Source organism: Mastigoproctus giganteus, chromosome 3 (genome assembly GCF_048544385.1).
Source record: "Mastigoproctus giganteus isolate SK-2022 chromosome 3, ASM4854438v1, whole genome shotgun sequence".
Taxonomy (NCBI): domain Eukaryota; kingdom Metazoa; phylum Arthropoda; class Arachnida; order Uropygi; family Thelyphonidae; genus Mastigoproctus; species Mastigoproctus giganteus.
Window position 1 is genome coordinate 74,422,491 of NC_143577.1, and position 22,854 is coordinate 74,445,344.

Below are 22,854 nucleotides of genomic sequence, written 5' to 3' on the forward strand. Positions count from 1 at the left end.
AATCAATTCCGAAGTGTAGGGCATTCGCTTGCGTATGTGTGGGTTGAGTGGGTCGGGAGACTGAAGCCTGGGGGGAGAGGCATTCTGTATGCGAATATAGAGTGGACACCTTGGAATTTTATTATCAGAACAAATATATCTTGGCCAAGTTATTGACAGTTAGATACGATGCGCCAGTACTATCAGGCATCATCTCGCATCCGCGTAGTCAGATGCATTCATGAAGTCTGCAAATAAGGCCACTTTGCCCGAACCTAAAGTCCTTGAAAAGTACCAACAGGATGTCCCACTAAATACATTGGAAATCCTGAACCGAATCCAGGTTAATTGTGAAAAATTATGCTTCAGTAAGGCCCACAGAACGGCTATCTTCCAACAAACAACTGAGTCCCAACAGTACTAACTAGAACCCATAGTCTTGTGCATGCAGTGAAAATAAAAATTGAGCTGGGAAGCATGTCCGCTTGTGAACGGGTTCCCAATGCGCAGTTCTCTCAATTTTCAGTTTCGGTCTAGGATGTCGTTATGGTTGTTGACAGTCTCGTCGCGCAATTATGGTACTCAGAGCTACGCTGCTGCCAAGCAGTTCTTGTGCGAAGTCTGTGATGTTTAAATGGTGGAGAATGCTCCTCTAAAAAGTCACCCAGAAATGAAGAACTCATTTATATTTATATGTTTTGTCGTTTTTCTCATAACTGTAAATACTTTTATTAATTAATTTTCTGGGTTGTAAATATTCCCCTCTGGCTTGCTAGCTGTACAAGGCCTGATTGTAACTAGCAGTCAACTGAATAAATAAATAATAGGTCGTAAAATGTTTTCCAATGTAGGTCTAGTACAGAATATATGGAACTTCTATAATTAATCAACCAATCGTAAAATAAGGGATGTCTCTAAATTATTCACGTAATTATGAAGTGCAATTAAAATTTCATTGTAGGAAGCATTGTAAAACGTTTTGCTGCTGTTAATAAAGCAACTCAAACGCTTTCTTATCCCACAACTTCACTACGGTAAATCTCCTCATGGAGATTTACCATCTAGACGGTAGCCGATTTCATTCCAAGTGTTTTTTGAAAATCATTTTGAGAAATGGAAGTCACTGCCTGTTTAATCCGGTCTTTTAATCCTGTTACGCTGTTAACTTTTTTGCATACACCTTGCCCTTTACGTAGCCCCATACAAAGAAATCCACATATGTGATAGCCGGGGACGAAGCGGCCAGTGAATGAGACTATCCCGGCAGATCCATTGGATTAAGAAATTTTATATTGAGAAAATCGCGCACATCCAAGCTCCAGTGTGGTGGTGCCCTGTCTTGCTGGTAGAATACATGCGGTTGCATATCTTCCAGCTGAGGTGTAGAATACAATTCGAGCATATGTGGGTAATTTGCGGAATTCACAGTGTTGTCGTTGAAGAATGGCCCAATCACTTGGCTGAAGGACAGTGCACATCACACATTTACCTTGGGCCTACACACGCTCAGTGTATCACTCTCGTATTCACGAACTGAGTGGGGATATTAAGATTCCCACATGCGACAATTGCATCTGTTAACTTTACCAGACAAGTGGAATGTCTCTTCATCACTGACAACGACATTTTACAGGAAAGTGCTCATCTTCGGCAATATTCTTGAGAATGTGAGGCAGCTAATTCCTCTCGTTGTGGTTTGTCGTGAAGCTGGATGATTTACACTTTGTAAACATAGTTTCCATCTCTTGCGAACCACTCTGTGCAAGGTTGCTCGTATTTGCAGCTGCAAGCTTTTGCTGTCGGATAGATATTGTAGGACTTCGGGTAAACACTTGATGAATTTTTGAAACTTTATCTGCTGATACGCAGATAAAGTTTCAAAAATTGAAACTTTAAAATTGAAAATTTTTGAAAGTTTCAAAAATTGATGGTTGAAACAGTTTAAAGAAACCAGCCCACTGCTGGTTTCTTTAAACTGTTTCAACCATCGCCTCATTGATTGTTCCGTAGGCGGATCTTTCTGGAATTCCTGTTGAAAACGTCCCTTTACTTTACAGTCACAGGAGATTTGATCCCACACCACAACATGCACACTTTCTCCTTCACTGTCGCCATTAAATGCTGTCGCACTGCTTGCCAGGATCAAGGCTGCCAACTGCATGAGGAGAAACTCATTGAGTTGCTTTGATAAATTCAGCAAACTATTTTAAGATACCTATTACAATAAAATTTTAATCAAACTTCATAATCAAGTAAATAATTTATAGACGCCCTGTATTATAAACTTTATTTGAAATGAAACGATAAAAATTTGGACAGCTATAATAGAGCAAATGCTCATAATACTGTTAAGTTACCATCGAAACCATAGCGTTTGTTTTCAACGTCTACAAGTCTCCTTTATCAACCATAAAATTTCAAATGGCAACCTATGAAATAAATATGTATGGGTGTGTCATGTAATCCACAGCAGTGCTTCGCAACCACAAGCAAAATCTTCCTAGATGATAAGAAATGGTTTAAGAGAACGGGATGTGATTATCTCAAAGAGAATTATCGTTTTATATAATACTGTATACATACAACAAAGACATTACATACATTCTTGAGTAAAGGGGCATCATTAAAAATAAAACGATAAAATGTTTGCTTATCTATTTCTATGAACATCATTTCGTGACGTGTGATACAATTTTCTGACTGCAGGCAATCTCACAAAAAAAAAAAAAAAAAAAAAAAAACACTGCTTTTGCTCCAGATCTGAGGAGTCTCTGGCTGCTGAAGAGGACTGACTGAAGTACCAAACTTGTCTGGGTAATTCAGCCTAGATGCATCGATAACATTTTTGCACAGTGTTATTAGAAACTGGTACACTTCCTAACACCCCTGCTGAATTAAATTGTCTTAATTTTCATAAGTGTCTTTCTATATTTTTCTAAGCTTAAAAATATTTTTAATTAATCGTAAAAATTAATAAATTTAATAAGCGTATAGAGTAACTTCTGCATTATCGTTTTTACATTTTCTTTACTTCGTTCTTAGTTTTCTTCACTTCCTGCTTCACCTATAGATATAGGGTGGCCGGTATTTAAGCTTACTCTCCGGTAAAGAAACTGAGAAAATACCGTGACATGTAAATGTCCGATATTTTCTTCTTAATTTTTTTCCCTAGCTAATCTTTTTGCAGATTTTTTTTTGTCCGTATTTTTTTATTATTTTGTTTTTATGGTTACCCTTAATAGTTTTTCCCATGCACTTGTTATTGCAATCTACTGTACTTTATTCAAACTTCCAGCAAATTGTAAATAGCACTTTTTTTTTTTATATTATAATTTTTAATATTAGCCAACGCCTCTTGTGTCCAGCTCACTGGCAGAATAATTTTTTAAAAAATCAATTGTTTCCTTCGATATAAACATTTATAGCTGATTCGGTTGCATGAGGGCAGTGCTATCGGGAAGTAAGAATTTGATAGTGCCAATGGTCATTTAATTTAATTACAATAGAATGATATAGAAGCACATTGTCTAAAAATAAAAATACCTCCATGTGTTTTCCTTTAAATGATTTTACTTCTTTTACAAAGTGGTTGAGACTGTCCTTACAAAAAAAAAAAAAAAAGAAAGAAAAAAATTGGAATTGCATCATGAAATTCTCGTTTAGAAAAAATTTCCGTTCTGCATAAATAAAATGCCTACGCAAAAAATAAGACAGACCGAATTCTTAAAAAACAAAATTTAATTTTCGTTTTTTTTTTTAGATAAGATAGTCTGAATTAGTGAGGCTTGACTTATTTTCCTTTTAAAAATTATAATTTCTTAACTAGTCACACTGAGAAAACGAGAGAATTTCTTTCCCTCCTTTCAGGTTACACCACTGTTGGGTTAGATATCAACATTCCTAAATTTCGTACTTGATGTTAAAATTATAATCAAATTCCCTGATTTGCAAACCCTCGGATATTTAACTTTTAACTTTAGTTATTTTTGGTTTACTGATTTATGAATAATTTACCTTTTTTTTTTTTTTTTTTTGAAGCTTTAATGATTTATTGGTTCAATTTTAAAAGGAATGTTGCCATTCATGTACAAAAAAAAAAAAAAAAAAAGGTTTTATTCGTGATGTATTATAATAAAAACATTTGCTATTTGTATATAGTTAAACTTCATTAACAATATAAATGTGCGTCCAAGGCGTTCTTGTTTCAAATTATTCCAAGGAAACCTAAAAAAACATAATAAAAAGAATAAAATGAAGAAAATAGCCATTATATGTTCATGAATAAACAAAACGAATTCTATCATTTAATTAAGAATTACTTTTTGGTTTTGCACCAAAGTCTAAGTGGGGGAGTTATGCACTTCCTGCATGAAACTGACTAACTTTGCAATGGTACGAAAATGTCCATAAGAAGATATTCAGTCAGAGAGACAAAAGTAACTTTTGCGCCAAAATTGAACTCGTTTCTGGATAGAACATCTGATAGAAAGATCTATTTATGTTGGACTTTATACGACAGATCGTCACCTTGTCGTTCCCATTTTCCAAAGTCGCTGGATTTGGGCATCTTTCAAATTCCTATCTCTTCTAGCTGATATTGCACCGTCCTTCTATGATTTTCTAGGGTGTCTTCTCTTCCCTTGCGGTATCTACTCATATAAAATTTCAGATCATCTCTCTTCATTCATTCATTCCTATATTCCCCAGGGCTTGGAGATTTTTTGTTCTTCATTAACTTTGCAGGCTAGTACTTGATGTTTTGTAATTTCTATCTTTCCTTTATTCACTGGTGGAGGGGTAATTATGTTCTGATATCGATGTCGTCTTTCGTTAAGGAAGTTATTATAATGACTTTCCCATGTTGGCATATCAATAAAGTTTTTATTTGATCGAGATTCATTTGTTTCAGTGTTCTCAAGCCCCGCCAAGCTTTGGATGATTATGTTCCTATAAAGCTGTCAATTTCCTGGCATCTTTTCTCCCATGCCGCTTTCTTGGATTCAGCAATATTCCGTTTAACTGCTCTATTACACCTTTTGTATCCTCTCTATTTTCCTGATTTCTATTCATTAACCATTTGTTATAGGCTCTTTTCTTTTCCTTCACCCACCCAGCTACCCCCTTCGTTCCACCAATACTGTTGTTTATAATTGTTATCCATTTTGTCTAGTGCTTCGTTAGCTGCCTTGTGTATGGCAGTTTTAATGTCATACAAGATATTCACCTCTTCTGTTTATTTAATGTGAGACAGATGGTTCTGAAGTCTTCTCTGGTAAAAATCTTTAATACTGCCGTGAGATAGTTCCAGTTTATAAGTCATATTTTCCTGCATTACCTTATGGTCTCGAATGGTAGATTAGGTCTCATTTGACGCTTCTTCTTCTGGTATTTGAAAAATATATCCTCAATCACCCGGTAATGATCCGAACCACAGTTGGCACCTCATTACCCTGCTATCTTTTGTTGTCCATTCCGACTTCTGGTGAAAAATTATATAGTCTGTGATCGATTTCTGCTGGAGGGATGGTCGCTCCCATGCATATCTATGGATATTTTTGTGTTGAAAGAAGGTGTTAAGAATTTTCAGGTGGTATCGTTTGCGGAGATCTATAAGCCTCTCACAGTTGTCATTCACAGTCTCCTCACCAGAGAGTCCCACTACATCGTCATTCTTTTTTTATCCTACCCGTCCATTTAAAATAAATAAATCTTCTGTTTATACTCCGGGACGACCAAACGGTCAGAGGATCGTTTGGTCCTCCCGGAGGATTTAGATCTCCTGTCAAAACTATTTGTTGATTCTTCCTAACGAAAATCCACTTGTTTATAAAGCATGTGGTAGAACTTGTCCTTTTTAGAATCTGGCGCATCATCTACAGGTGCATATGCCGACCGGGCTAGCCAGGTGGGTAAAGTTCCTGCCTGGCAACACAAAGCTCGCGGGTTCGATTCCCGCCTCGGGCTTGGATCAAAGTACTGCAAAAAACCTTGGGAGGTGCATTATGGCCACAGAAGCCTATGCGCCAACAACTACCAAAAAAAAAATAATAATAATAATAACGGCACAGGTGCATATACGCCCAACAAAACCATTTCCTGGCCATGTATGTTGATAATGATTTTGATGCATCTTTCATTAATTTGATCATAGCTCCTAACAAATCTTTCTAGTCTCTTACCCACTAAAACACCCACAACCTCCTTTGGCTCTTTGTGATTTTTCAACCCCACTCCAGTAATGAGCATCTGATAGAAAGATACGATATTTAAACTTCAGGTTCCATATTCAATGCATCTGTTGCAAGGTGGTTTTATCACTTTGCACCTGTTTGGAAAGGTAATACGAGGAATGTTGATCATAATTACAGTTCTAACCATGAGAGTGTATACATTAGTTTAATTTGGGGTGTGTGTGTGTGTGTGTGTGTGTGTGTGTGTGTGTGTGTGTGTGTGTGTGTGTTGGAGTAAAACTTCTGTACTCTGACCACGGTTAGGACCATAGTGTAAGAATAGACCTGTGTATTTTGTCTGCACATCGTGTGTATTTTATGATCGATTTGTTCGTTGCTGGGACGCATGATCATGCGAATTCTGTCCAGACCGACTAACTCGGCCACAGAATGAGAATCTGAAACGCTTCTAACGTACCCAACGGGGATATCTTTCAACTTTTATGTGTTATAGAAATCAAAATCAGACTGTTTCCGCTCGATCTGGAAGAGAAAGATCGAGACATAATCATAGCGCTACTCGTGAGGGGTTTTTTTAACCTAGCATAGTTGCAAATTTTTTATTCAGATTTTTTGTTCATGTTCCTATATTTTAAAAATAGAAAAGATATTTTTCAAATTTCAGTCTTTTCACAGTACATTAAATGTATTATTAATTTTCTTTTACATTTTTCATTCCAGTTCAACAGAAGAAATTTTCAGTCTCTTCATATGTTTTGCTTTTGTGAGAGATGCTGGAAAAAGTATCTACTCTGGTAATTATAGTTTCAGTCATAAGTTCTTGATAATATATATGCATGCCGTGTAATTAGAACATCATAATTATCCTGAGTAATAAATCTAACTGGGAAGGTTATTTGGTTTTACATGTACGATCAGGTAAATCAGTTATAAAATATATGCAAAATACAGATACAAACAGTTAAGCAATCAAGGCGTTGGCATGGTTGTTTTGGGAGTTCTCTGCACATTTGACTGGGGATACTGCTGTGGTCATAGTGCACCGAATTCAAATGACATTGAGTGTGATCATTGTTAATGTTATTATTATTACGGAATAGTAGCTTGTGTTCACTAGTTGATTTTAATTTCATGCCGGCTTTAAAATAATTACAGAATAATTCATATTCCTAAGTAAGTTTAACACTGCTTATCCATGGACTCCATAATTTTCCTTGGCACAGAAAAAAACTGTCATATTAAGGCCACCCAAGAGCTATCATATCTGCCCATCCATAGATTGCATGTGTCCTCTGGTCGATTTGTCTGTTTTTCTGGACGAAAAATCTTGCTTTCCACGACTCAGCTCCACTAACTTAGCGATGGAGAGGGGGGGGGGGGGGAACACACATATTACAGTTCCTCGCGTCATTGAAAGAATGGATTAAATAATATTAATAATTATCAAAATTAAAAATTTAGATTAAATAAAATTGATTAAATTAAATAAATGGATTAGATAATCTTTACATGGTGTACCAATCCGAATGAAGTGGAATGGTTCTCATTTCACTTACTAGCATTTATTGTTATCACCAGATTACAATTACAAATATGGATAGTTCTTAAATAGCTAATAGATTGCTGTTCTAACCGTGACTCCATATATTGTTTATCACAGAATTCCAACTGAATTATTTGAACGAGGCGTGCGAGAAGGATAATCTAACTATCAGAGTCTCCACTGAAATCGAGATCCAAAAAGTATTTCAAGCAAAAAACGTAGCTTGCCATCGAGATTCCAGTATATTGAGCTTGCTGCTGATGTTGGGAACAGTTTCATTAGGCTTATTCATCTTCAACTTTAACAGGACGTAAGTCATTATTCATGTAAAATCTATATCAATTTGAGTAGCCATGTTATTGTATCAGTATCTTAGAAGACCAGCATTTTCTTTTAACGCAAACAGTTTAACAGTAAAAACATTGATGAAACTGCTACTATGCTAATCTGTTCAAATGGTATCTTATTAATTTTCAACGTAATTCCTATTCTTTAAACGCAGAAGTTGCAGCGTTGTACAAGTATTTTTATTCCTTACAAAAAGAATCTTGCTCTGTACATCTCTAAGTTTTTCACGTTTCCGTCGCTTATTATCCTCCTGAAATCGACACCCTTCCGAATGTGTCCAAAAATTGGAAGGCACTAGGTCAGGCTTGTAAGAGATGCTCTAAGATTTCAATTTTTCAGCGGTGTCAGTATTTTTACTAGATATTTAGTCTAGCAGGGCATTATTTAACCATAAGGTATTTCCTCTACACAGCCAGAAGGCAAAGGGAGCATGACACGAAATAACAAAGAATTAATTAAGAGGAAGTTTTATGTAACATTTTTTTGACAGGAAATGATATACTTATATATTCAAGTAAAAGTTACAATTGTAAAATGAAAACATGTATAATTATTTACAGGTACTTACGATTAATATTAGGATATCGTCATTGGTAAGGACCAGATTGCGGAGGCATAGAGTGCGATCGAAAAGAGGCAAGAGGATTCTTTTACTTGCCATTCAGTGCCCTTTTTGTTTACTACAAAAAAAAAAAAAAAAAAAGATTTCTTTTATACCCAAAAGTAAATATTTGTTCTGGAAATGCGTACTTCACAATATTGCTATTTCATTCTTCAGTAGTAGCGTGTCCCAAAGGAGTGCTGCCAAATTTTGGCATCCTATCAGTACAGTTTTCACTCCAATTTCCTTTCACTGCATATATTCATTAATATACGACCTCGAATATTCACATTTATTTCTGCGCGTGTTTTATACACGGCGACTAGCGAACTCTGGACACATTCTTTCTGTCTGAAAGCTCTGGAATATTGAAATGGTCAACTGACGTGGTCCATTTCAAATTTCCTTGGTTAAGCTTGGTAATCCACATTTTCCCTCTTACTCTCGTTCACATGTTTTTTGCTCAAAACAAAAGAAGTTGCGTACCATTTACCCTCAACTTAAAGACAAGAAACTGAAAGAGTTGAAGTGTAGAATTATTTTGACACTTTTTTTTTTATGATAACCCCAAGCACAAGAGGTATTAGAACCTGCAATACTTAGTATGTTGTATCTCCATTATATATTTTAGTCTTCCCAGTACATAGCTTATATACAATTCCCCATGGGTTCTCATTGCCCACTGCTCTAACCAACGTTCTCCACGCAGTTAATTTTGATTTAGATATCATACGCACGTATGCACTCCGTATCCTCTGATACTCTACTTTAAGTACATTAACTTCCTCCTCCCCATTGTTACGCTTACTTTTTGGTACCTTTTCCACGCTTTATGAACCTGCTTCCGAAGTTGGCTTAACTCACCAGAGTACCATTTAACTGGAATCCTATTACAGTTCTTTTGCTTCATAGATGTGCTGGAAGCCTCAAAGATAGAGCGCTGAAGTAACTCTACTGCATTCTCTCCAGACATCTGACTGAATGCTCAAAGACCCAGATTCCCAAGTCGGACATGAATGATTCTCCATTAATAGTGAAGAAAGTACTAGCTAAACTTAGTAGATTTTGTATAAACAATCCACAACGATTCAAGAATTCATATAGTTGACGACCACGATGCTGATCTTGTGTTAGAATTCATCGCAAATATTACTGAATTACTACCCAAGCGATTTTGAACCAGTTCCATGTACCTGATGTAGAAATTAATGTCCGTTGAGTGATGACAATACATACAACAAAGATAGAATGATGCAAGATCTGACTCTACCCCTATGCACACCATCTGTGAAGGGCACAACGAATTTATAACAGTAATAACTATGTCCTTATTAAACACTACAATTGCAGCTCTTAAGTCTGGTTCATCTGCACAAAGTACACGTGCTGAAAGTGGATATCCTGTAGGCCGACCTTTCACTAAGTATGGTTCCTGTATGCAGGCTATATCAATATTCTCTCTGCTGCACATTAGTCTAACTTCATCAGCCACCGATTTTGATCTCTGAGCATTAATCTGTAGTATACGTAGGTTACCATTCGATTTTGCATTTTACTGATTAAGAATTAAGTGATTATCAATATCTGCCATTAACGTTATCAAATTTCCGTGCTCTTTTTTTGACCAACTTAAGTGCATTCAAGTATTCTGGACACTGTTTACTCCTTACAGAATGATTTGCAGCTCAATTTTTTGCTTTATAATTGGAACAGATCGGTTGTTCTCGCTGATGAGTACAGAATGTGTAGGAGTGTCCTATACCTGCACAAAGACTACAGACAGAGTCTGTGCGATAACATGTTTTGGCTGTATGACCAAATCCCTGACAATTGTGGCACAAAGTAACTAAATGAAAGTCATTGAACTTATACGACATGAAGCCAATGAAAATCCTTCCATGCAGTAACAAATGACTTCTAATACGCCTTGACACCTGGAGGACCCAATTATTTCCTGTTTTTGCTTTATTAATACTACAAAAACGGACAAATATCTCCATCTTCACTTCCTTCCTAGAGATGTTCATATTTAGTAAATTTTTGTTGTATAAGTCTTCTAACAGGTCTTCCTTGTTGATCGTTTTTTCCACATCATACAATATTATTTTTCGCCCTGGCTCTTTAGAGTCGAGAGAATCACGCCCAATCTTTTAATGCTCTCGCATTCCTTTACCTCTTGTGGCTCCTTTTCTGTTTGCATTTCTAATACCACACCATTATCCCTAATCTTCCGAAGCCTCCTTATCCTAATTTTCTTTAAGCTGCTTTTAAGCTCTTTAGTTACTGCTAAACGCACCTCATCACTATTTTTCAATCTTGATCCCTCAGCTGCTTTCACTATCAGAACGCCTCCTGTCCCATCCAATGACGAAGATTCAAGTATTCTGGACACTGTTTACTCCTTACAGAATGATTTGCAGCTCAATTTTTTGCCTTATAATTGGAACAGATCGGTTGTTCTCGCTGATGAGTACAGAATGTGTAGGAGTGTCCTATACCTGCACAAAGACTACAGACAGAGTCTGTGCGATAACATGTTTTGGCTGTATGACCAAATGACTTTCATTTCTGCCCTCGTCTCTCGATGTTCACCTGATTCTGAGGTGTTCTATGCTGGATTACCTTACTATATAGTTCTCTTACCATATCATTATCTTTATTTTTTAGTCCTTCAATTTTTTGTTTGTATTCCTCCAATTTCACCTCCAAGGATGTAATGTTATCCTTTAAGCATTTATTTTCTGCTCACAAGAAAGCATTAAACAGTTCCTTAGTAAGCCAGTCTTCCTTGATCTGGATCTCTCTCAGTTGTTTCTCATTCACATCTAGTACCCTCTCTCAGCCAGTGACCTTCTCCATTAGACGTTCATTTTCAATGCCAACATCATGAAGAGCCATGTAGTTTCAAGTGTGTGCCATCTTGAAAGTACCCCATTTACAATCCTCATACCAACACCTTTTTTCTTCTGAAAAAGAAATTCCTCCAGGTCCTTGCGCAGGCAGAGAGAAAGCTCACTAAATGTTTTAAAAGGTATTTTCTCAGCTAAATCTACAGGTTCCCTCCCACGATCCAGGTAAAAATCCCCTTGATCTAGCATACTCTGTGTTCCATCGCATGGAGACAACCCAAGACAACCAAACAGTTGGTGTGCATTTCACCAACTTCTCCAAATTGCTGTTTGCCTTGGCTAAGTCAAGATCCTTCTGAACATTGTGCATAGTATTTTTCAAACTGTTACTTACTTTGGAACGTTGCACACGTTTACCTTTGGCACTTTTCCTAGGCTGAGGGGATCTACTGCATGACGACGTAGCCGTGCCCCGCGAGGTAGGGGTGCCCCTTGAACTGTCATCCATTCTATTAGATCTATTTCGAAGCCTAACTACTCTAAAACAGCCGGGAGACTGACTTCTAGAAGATAATGGAGTAACCATCCCCAAGTCACCAGTCATCTGCAAACCTTCACTTCTGCTTTCCTCTTCAGTATCTAGTTTAGTTAATGTTCCATCGGTTTTATTCTTAACGTTCTTTGGCCTACCCTTTCCAGAACTCCTTTGCATTGTTCCAGCGGATATTGCATCTGTTATTTTCGCATGACTCGCCACAGACATGTAGATTTCACTATATTCATCCTCTCCATTATCAACTTCCTCATCCCCAAATCCAGTCATACAATTATTCAATTTGCCTGAACAGATTGCATCTAGAACAACCTTGTCATTTGAAGATCCTAAGCAATCGTTACTTCCTTTCACTATGTCTTGATCATTCACCAATGTCCCATTAAACATCAAAATCACACTCTTTTCCACCCAACAATATTTTACTGTCCTTTGTTTCCATAACTACTGTGTTTTCCCGTGTTTCCAAATCTTCAACGAAACCCATCTGTCCCCTAATTTATCATCCAAATGTCTTTCTCTAATCTTACCTTTTTCCTTTGTGCCTTCTAAACCCTTAGCCATTATCCTTTGGTGAGAATCCGCAAATGTAAACTTTGACAGCTTATGCTACCTAAAGCTTATTGAATCCTCCTTAACAGTTTACATTTATGACTAATTTAAGAGATGGCGCAACAGTTCTTCTTTCACGCTAACGTAGACTCTTGTTAACGGCCCTCTGACTTAAAACCTTTTGGCCTGGAATACTATAAGTACAGTAATTTAAATACTAGCCACCTCTACAAATATATTTACCTCTACACATGTAATTTCGAGCAAGAGGTTTAATACCGTGACCTAAGATAAGACTGTCAGTAAGAAACAGTCCCAGAATTTTGAATCATATTAGTTCTCATTTCAAAACCCGTGTAAAGCATAGGAAGCCATTAAAAGGCAGAGAACGTTCTGAGAACGTTCAACTGCCGCGCCCTAAATTTGTATCTGTATTCTATATATTTACCAATTCTTGACTAAAAATATTCAAACCAGAAAGCCAACAGTTTCCTCTACCAAATCCACGTATTTCTTTAACGTAGACTCTCTAACATTACTGTTCATTTAAAGAAAATATTAGAGCAGTAAAAAAAAAAAAAAAACCCAGAAGTGTACAATGATACAGCAGCGCCCTCTACCCTGAGAGAGAGAGTGTGTGTGTGTGTGTGTGTGTGTGTGTGTGTGTGTGTGTGTGTGTGTGTGTGTGTGTGTGTGTGTGTGTCAAAAGTAGAAGGGAATCACCAAGAAAGAGAAGAATGATGATATCCAGCTCGGGACCCTGGGTGTGCCAAGCCCATACTCACCAGATGTGAGCTCCCGGGGTTTTCACAGAATGAGCTAGAAGATTCCACTGTTGTAGCCTCGAGGGCAAAAGCTCTGCCTTATTCTTCAGCAGTTCGAGATCCTTGATGAGGCCATTTAAGCTCACTTTCTGTGATCTTATGTGGTTCAGAAGGATAAAGGCTTGGACAAAATGCTGAATCCCTTGAAGTAGAGCTGCCATACTTCGTTCTATATCAAGTTGATGCTCATCAGTGTCTTCATCTTCATCAGAGCTTACAGAAAAACGGTCGGATGGTTCAGGAATAGGTAGTACTTCACCATGAGGTATGGGACGAATCGCAGATGGTATATTTGGGTACATCACTGGACACCTTTTCTTCATTGTCATCCCTTTTCTAATAGGAGGCACCATACAGAAGTAACAGTCTGTAACGTGACGCATCTTCAACTCTGTTGAAGACGCGGTACGTCACAGACAATAAGTAAGTTGCTATTGCCTCATATGCGTCTTCAACAGAGTTGAAGATGCATTTGAGGCGACAGCAACTTATTACGTGATATAGAGCTTGGCGACAGTTGCCGATCACGTGATAAGGTCGTCGTGGTACTAAAACCGCGGTGTTCCCATGCATTTTGCTGAGACCAAAATGCATTTCCTTACGGTACCACACGAATCTTGTACAAGGAATCGGCAATTGGGAGTCCTGAGTTTTTATTTATTAACCATCGTCTTTGAGATGTGTGTGTTCATATGAGGTGTTCCGTCGACAGAATTGCGCATTGCAGTTGAAAATGTTTACTGAATAGGGGGGTTACGACTGGAGGAAAATGTTCCATGAATTTTTTTCCCCTAATTTCGAATTTGCAGATTTTTTGCCGTTGATAATGCTCATAATAACTCGCTATTATGAGACCCCAACTATAATCGAAAACAAGAGCAGGTCGACAGATTTTAATAGGATTTGCGTATGTGAATGCAGGACCGTTCACTTCCCAAAGCCTTCATTAAATTTTCCATGAGCCCCAGGTTAGTCAAGATCGGGTGTTTTTGTAACATATTACGTGTTGACCAGTGTATTCAATCTATCTATCGGAGATATCTTCATTTCTCATAAAATAATTCCATATTTGTCTTTTATATGATTGCTTCCGTTCTTTCTCTTTTCTTTGAAGAGAACCTTAAAAATCCTGAAAGTTTTGAATGAAAATGATGGTAATTGACCACACAAGGGCAGAGGAAATCTAGAAAAAAAAAAAAAAAAGCGCCGTTTCAAGTATGCATTGTTTCATTAATAATTTCCAATCAAATGTTCGCTCGTTCGGCGACTCATGGCCTCTCATCCCAGTGGTACATTTTACATAAGCTGTTCGTCTGGTTAGGACATAGTCTAAGCCCCCCGGCAGTCTAGGGTTGTGGGTCCTCTACTATTGCAGTTTCGACGGGCGTTGTGATTAAATTAAACAACCGCTAGGGCTGTTTAATCCCACATTTCAGGTTCGTTTTGCTGATGTGTAAGGGTATTAGCAGAGGGAGTAAAATAACAGAACTTGCTAACGTCTAACAACATTTATTACGAACAAAGAAAATAATCATGTATACTTTCTTTATTCTTTCTTTCATATGAAAGTATTCTTTCATACTATCTTGTCTTCATTTTTACATAAGTTGATAACGGGTTTATACCTGAAATAATTGTAAGGACTTTTTACTGTTCTTTGATTTTGAACATCTTTCTTATGGCTTTTAACAAATAAATTCAACAAAACTAATCAACTGTATTAATATAAAGAGAATTGACAAAATGATTTCATACTATCAGGAAGGAAGCATTAGGCTTTAATACATTTATTCTATCATATTATACCTGATATTATTATCAGGTATAATTCTTTTTATACCTGATAATAAGAATAATATCTTATTATTCATCATTCACCCAGAAAGAAACTGTATGCTTACCAGGACCAGTTGTTATCTTCGAGAGCCGATAGTTTGGCTTCCCTCCTTCCACTCGGACGCTAGGGCGTTGTCTCCTCTGGACTCGAGTACTGTCTCTCTGTGCGTCGTTCTTCTACTCCTGAAAAGCCGACCGGGCTAGCCGAGTGGGTAAAGTACCTGCCCGGCAACCCCAAGGTCGCGGGTTCGATTCCCGCCTCGGGCTTGGATCAAAGTACTGCAAAAACCTTGGGAGGTGCAATATGGCCACAGAAGCCGATGCGCCAACAACTACCAAATCAAAAAAAAAAAAAAAAAAAAAAAAAAATACTCCTGAAACTTCATTCGGTTCAGACGGTGCGTACAACGTCTGAAGAGGCGTCGGTTTCTCTGCCAATGATGACAGTGGCCACGGCGATGACCCTTTGGTGTCTTTTTGGGCCTTTTTATATTTTTTACTTTGCTTTCTCCTCCGAGACAAACTCTTTCATTGGCCACTGTAAGTCACGAGTTTCCTGTCCATTACGATCCAGGAATGACTCATAACCCAAGAAGAGTCCTTTGTGTCTCTGGTGTTATTTGGCGCCATCGGTGTCGGAGATATTAAAGAACTGCCCACCTACTTTTCCACACTGGCTTCCATTTTGGCCGGACGCCCACGACATCCTTTCAATTCCCCCGGCCATAAAATCTTTTTAAGAATCTCGTATAGCGTGAGAAACCAGGCTTCTGCGTTCTTTCCTCGCACATTAATTAATTCATTTCTGGTTAACAGTTTCCTATGGACAACGTTTTGCTGTAATTGTTATGTTCTTTGGGCTGCGTGTGCTGGTAGGAACTAGGGAGGCTTTGACTTGCTTCTTATCAGATATGGCGCTTCCGTAGCCAGGTGGGCAGGTGCAGCAGTGCGTAGCACACGCTTCTTGATTAGACCGGGGTTCGAGCCCGTCACCACCAAATATGGAGGATGCGGAAAGGTCAGGGAATGACCACCGCATATCCCCGGAGCAATATGGGCTTAGTTGCTAATGCTCCTAAAAACCAAATAACAACAGTTATCAGATATGGTGAGAAAATCGTGCAACACAGTTAGGGCGAGAGGTTTTCACGTTCTCCGAGGCGCCTCCGTATCCAGGTGGGCAGGAGCGGCAGTGCGTAGCACACGCTTCTTGATTAGACCGGGGTTCGAGCCCCGGTCTAATCAAGAAGCGTGACCACCAAATACGGAGGATGCGGAAAGGTCAGGGAGTGACCACCGCAACACCCCGGAGCAATATGGCCTTATTTCCTAATGCTCCTAAAAACCATATAACAACAACAACGTTCCCTGACATCCATACTTTTGCTATCTACTTTGGGAATATTTTCTCCATTCTTCCATCTGGTACTGAGTTCCCAATAGCTTCATGATTCAGGTTCGATGTTCTTCTGATACAATATCGATAACTTAGCAATTGATTGGATTAGATGGGGTTACAGGGAAAGTAAAAACTCTCGGACTAACACAACACTCTTTGTTTCACATACTTCCTAGATCGATTTCATTGTTACTATGTATTTGCAATGCATAAAATAAATCATTTTGCGAGACATTCAACACTAGTTCACAGTATAGTAATTATCAGTACAATCTCACTGTTAATTGCGATAGTCTAGTAAAATCCTTGATAATCACAGCATCCATACTGCAGGAAACAGACATAAGATGAATATTAAAATCTTACTTTATACTAATTTTTTTTTTACTGAAGGAAATTAAGCTAGTTTGGTAGGAAATGAAGGTTCCTCTCAGACATTCTAAAGATTTGCACTAGAAGTGTACAGTAAAACGTCGGTTATCCGAAAGAATTTGAAAGGCTGATCTACCTTTTTTTTTTTATTAACGGTAGTACTATACAATAAGCGCCGGTTATAGTGATCACGTTTGCAAATTGAATTGTGATTCTAATAAGTGAAAGATCGAGTTTACTACCCGTTTATAACAGATTGTACAAACATAAAGCCTAATAAACCGAAAACTGCCAATTGTTTTTATTGTTTTATGGTTGTGATCTCTAGAATTCTATGTGACCTTCAGAAAACGTGCTTTAGAAAAATATCACAGAGATTACTGGGTTTTCTCGGAAACCATGAGTGAATTTCAGATTAGTTTAGCTCCAAATTCGGTAAGAATAATACCGGTCCGAAACTGTGCGATTTATTATTTTTCTCAATTTTTTATGGTAAAATGTGAATGAAAAGAAAACGCGTAGTTTTAACATTGCAACAGAAAACAGAAATTATTAATAGAATTAGAAAAGGTGAAAATTTAGGAAATCTGTGCAAAGAGTTTAATGTGGGGGCTTCAACAATTTACGACATAAAGAAAAATTTCAGTGCTATAACAGAATTTGTGTAGATTATGGATAGTGAAGGAGGATCTAGCAGAAAAAAGTTATGTCGAAACCTTAAAATGCCGCTTTAGAAAGTACACTTTATTTGTGGTTTCTCCAGAAGCGAAGTTTAGGTGAACCAGTGTCTGGTCCAATGCTGCGTGAAACAGCAATGGATTTTAATCGAAAATTAAGAGGTAATGAAGATTTTAAGACAAGCACAAGGTTGGCTGAAAAACTTTAAACTGAGACACGGGTATACATTGATATTCAAGGCGAGAAACTTTCTGAAGATGAATCGGCAATGGTGTCCTTTAAAAGTAAGTTTGCTTCAGTTATAGCAAATTACAAGAAAGAAAACGATTATAATGTTAATGAGACTGGCTTATTATGGAAAGTATTACCCAGAAAAACCCTAGCCACTAAAAGAGAAATGCTTGCACTAGGTTTTAAGATGAGGAAAGAGCGAGTTACAATTGCTGGGTTCAAATGCTACTGGGACGTGCAGATTGTCCGTACTTGTTATCGGAAGTCGAAAGAACCGAGAGCATTTAAAAATCTTTCTAATTTTCCCGTTTTGTATAAAAATTATAAAAATGCCTGGATGGGTGTTTCTGTTTTCCGAGATTGGTTTATAATTTTTTTATTTAATTAATCTTAATTATTTAATTTAATCGTAAGGTAAGATTAAATTTATTTAATCTTATCTTACGTTCGATTATCCGGAAAGTCTGACATCAATTATTCTTGATAACTGACGCTCTACTGTATTTACAAAAAAGAAAAATGTTACCTGGATTATCCCCAGCTTCTCCAATTATTGGACCTCGGACAAATTTCTACAGCTCTCAACCAGTACTTTGTGTATGCTGACTGTTCCACAGACTCTTGCAATTTTAGAACCATATCCATGTGTATACTAAACTTCAGAAGACATTCCTGATTTCGTAATAAAAAAAAAAAAAGTAAAGTGCAGCCATTATCAACCCAACTGCAGGATGGAAGCCTCCTCAACAATTCATGCTGAGGGAAACGGACCATAATCTGCCACGCTGGTCCAGTGCGGGTTGGCAGATCGACCGTATTCAGCAGTCGATTTCGTAATATAACACTAAAATTAAAACAATGGAGTCATGGAAGAAATAAACCCCAGGGGGTTTACATCTGGTGTGTATGGACTTGACACACCCAGGTCCTGACCTGGATATTATCATTTTCTTTCTTGGTGATTCCCTTCTACTTTTTTGTCTCTCTCTCTCTCTCTCTCTCTCTCTCTCTCAAGGTAACTCGGGGAATTTTTTTTTTTTTTTTTTTTTTTTTGCTGGTGTAGCATAAGCCTCAGGCTGTCTTGCACCATATAGCTAATAATAAATCTCGTACTGACACATGTTATTCTCGTGGACTCTCCTACGAATCTTCCTTACCCATCATAGCCAGCCCCAGGTGCAGCATTTTAAGGGCGCATTCGACAAGTTATATGTTTTAAAATTGCTTTATTTTTGATTTAATTACAGTCGGACCTGTGTTTAACGAACTTCTTTATAGCGAATTTTCTTAATTCCTTTTGGTAATTACATTTAAAAGTTCCGTAGAATGAAGAAAATTTCCATATTACAGATTACGAGAGACTTAACTGTGTATACTTTGTTTCCACCTCCGGCCTTTAGGCAATTTAAGCAATTAGAAAGCGCAAATTAAGAGTTAAGGGGATTACCTTTCCACAATGTAAGCGAAACGTAAAATATATGCAACCACCTATCCCACATACCGAGAAGTCATGCTAGTCAACTTCTTTCTATAGCCAGTCGAAAGATTAAGGCATATTTCCGACAGGGATAATAGCTTCTGGTCAACTCGTGTTCTTCGTTTAAAATAAAAATTTTTATTAAAAGAAATACCGCATTATCTTTGTATGTGCTACTTATGATACCAGACATTTTTGTGAGAGCGAAAAAAAAAAAAAAAAGGATTTATTAATCACTTACGGAAAAAAATAACAGTGCTTTACAAATTTCGAGCATAACAAAGAAACTCCAATTACAAACTTCTACAAAGGGTACTAGGAAAGTTTTGCAATACAGCTTTGTTTATTTAATTTTTTCAAAGTAATTTCCTCTACATTCAATACACCTCTCCATCCTCCGAAACCAATCTTTAAACCAGTTCTGCCAAGTTTCACTAGGGAGTAAAGCACACTCGTAAATGGAAGAAGGTTATCAAATTGTAGCAGTGTGCTTAATGATTTTGTAATAACTGAGAGCAAAGTGGAGGAGAAATTGTTGAAGTTAAACATAAGAAAGGCACCTGGGGTGGATGGGATCTATCCAGTTATTTTAAAGGAGGCGGCAAAGCAACTAAGCAAACCCTTAGCCATAATTATGAGAGCATCCTTGGACTCAGGGGAGGTTCCCACGGACTGGAGATGTGCAAATGTGTCCCCAATTCACAAAGGTGGATCGAAGGGTGACACGAGTAATTACAGACCAGTTAGTTTAACTTCTGTTCCGGGTAAAATAATGGAGTCGCTGGTTAAAGATGCATTGCAGGATCATCTAGACAAGACTGCAGCAATAATTCAAACACAGCATGGGTTTGTTAAGGGAAAGTCTTGTCTGACAAATTTGATTGGTTATTATGATGTGGTCACAAAGGAACTGGATGCAAAAAATAATTTTGATATCATATACTTGGATTTCAGGAAAGCTTTTGACACTGTTGCGCATGGAAGACTACTGTACAAATTGGAGCAGAATGGTATTAAGGGTAAGTTGCTACAATGGATAAAAGGATGGTTAAGTGCGAGAAGACAGAGGGTGGTAATCAATGGGTGCTGCTCTTCGTGGACTAATGTTATTAGTGGAGTCCCACAGGGTTCGGTGTTGGGTCCACTGTTGTTTTGTGTATTTATCAATGATATTGATGAAGGTATATCAGGCTTAATGTCGAAGTTTGCAGATGACACAAAGGTTGGCAGGGTTGTTAATGACAGTAATGGCAGTGTGCTACTGCAACAGGATCTAGATAATTTGGGCAGATGGGCTAAGAAGTGGCAACTGAAGTTCAACCTTGACAAATGCAAAGTACTGCATATGGGTAGAAGTAACCCCAGAGAAACGTACCAACTGTGTGGTACTACACTTAAGGTGGTAGAAAATGAAAAAGACCTGGGAGTAATTGTGCAGTCAGATATGACGTTTTATGAGCAGTGCAGACAGGTGCTAGGGCGGGTCATGGGGTTTTGTCAATGATATATAGGAATTTTGCTAGCAGGGAAAAGGAGGTGATTATCCCTCTGTATAAGGCAATGGTCAGGCCACGCCTTGAGTACTGCGTACAGGTCTGGAGGCCTCATTTTAGGAAGGATGTAGATTTGCTTGAGCGTGTACAGAGAAGAGCAACACGATTGGTGAGGGGAATGAAGGAATTCTCTTACCAAGAGAGGCTTAAGTTCTGCAAATTGCAGTGGCTGTAGACTAGGCACCTGCGCGGTGATCTGATTGAGGTCTATAAGGCCTTGAATGGGTTGAGCACGCTGAATTCTGATGGGATCCTTCCACTTGTTCAGATTACCAACCTACGGGGACATAAGTTCAAATTAAGAAAGGACAGATGTAGAATAGATGTGCGGAAATTTGCCTTTAGCCAGCGGGTGGTTAATTGCTGGAACAAACTTCCATCTGTCGTTGTAGAAGTTGATAGGTTAAATAAATTTAAGGAGGAACTGGACAGGCATTTGGAGGGAATGGTGTGATTTTTTTTGGCTGATGCTGCATAAGCTCCTACACTTGCTTTCTTGCATCATGTGCTACTACTACTACTACACTCGTTGTCCCAAGCCCGTAGAAGGTCCTCATCACTGGAAAACCGCCTCCCTTTTAGCTTCATTTTCACATGCGGGAACAGTGCAAAGTCGCAGGGAGCAAGGTCTGGACTGTAGGGAGGGTGCTCGAGAAATTTCAGTCCTGTCGTGGTCAAATATTCGGTGCAGGCTTCGGCTCGGTGAACTGGAGCATTATCGTGATGGAGGTACCAGGTGTCCATTCTTGACTTTGGCCGCAGGTTCTTCATAGATCCAATGACTTTAGGCAAGCATTGTTCAGTATACCACTTAGCTGTGACTGTCTTCTGCGTGTCCAAAACGACACGTTCCACAATTCCACTCGATTTGAAAAATACAGCTATCATTTTCTTCTTTACAGATCGGGATTTTCTGACAATTACGGGTGTGTCGTCATCATCAAAGACCCAAACTTTGTTTTGAGCTTTGGTCGGCAGATCGTAATAGTACAGCCAAGTCTCGTCACCTGTCACGATGTTGTTCACATACCGAGATTGTCCCTTATCAAACTTTTTTAACATCTCCCGGCACCAAGTCACACGTCGTGTCATCTGCTCTTCAGTCAGTTGATGCGGCACCCAGAGAGAACAAAGTTTCTTCACGTGCAAATGATCTTGCAGAATCGAACGAATTGCTGGTGCATTTAGGCCCAAAGTATCCTCTATCTGTTGGTAGGTCACTCGCCTGTTTTCGTCAAGCATTTTCCTCACAGCAGTAACGTTTTCCTCCCTAACTGATGTTCGTGGCCTTCCCGGCCTCTCAGAATCCTCCAGAGTGAAATTTCCCCTTTGGAATTCTCTATACCACCTGAATATCGTTGTACGATGTGGACAATCATCATCTAGTGCAAGAGTCATTTCTTCTAAGCACTGGTCTATGGTTAAACCACGCACGAAATTATACCGCAAAACTGTCCTTATCTCATTTCGTGACCACGATGCCATCGCAAGCACTTTACACTCTCACTACTAATGAATAACTGAGCCCATCGACTTGGAGCAGCGGCTACTATGCACGTATGAAAATGTCTCAACATGCAGCAACAAGCAGCTTCCTGTGATTCATTGTTGCGTCATATTGCAAAACTTTCCTAGTACCCTTTGTATAAAGTATGGCCCGTTTTGTGTCGGAACCTCTGAGCTTTTTGGTTTGTCCTACAGTGCTAACCACTTAACTAAAAATTGTGCCCTACTGTTAATCATGGCAACGTTGTCAATTATTTAATCTTTCTTTAGGTGCCCCTTTCAGCTTTTAATCTGAGGCAAGAGCCTTGTTCGCCTCGGCATGGCTCTGTGATATACCTGGTTGGAATACTTGCTGAATTGTC

The 22,854-nt window shown here is 38.3% G+C and overlaps 1 protein-coding gene across 1 annotated transcript in view; it reads left to right on the forward strand.

The window, feature by feature from the left end:
• Nucleotides 1–22,854, forward strand: part of LOC150088085 (solute carrier family 4 member 11-like) — a 158,077-nt gene that overhangs the window by 75,284 nt on the left and 59,939 nt on the right. The window contains exons 8-9 of the mRNA XM_090370013.1: nt 6,891–6,964; nt 7,831–8,023. Coding sequence (XP_090226139.1) covers nt 6,891–6,964; nt 7,831–8,023 — 267 coding nt within the window. The remainder of the gene's footprint in view (nt 1–6,890; nt 6,965–7,830; nt 8,024–22,854) is intronic.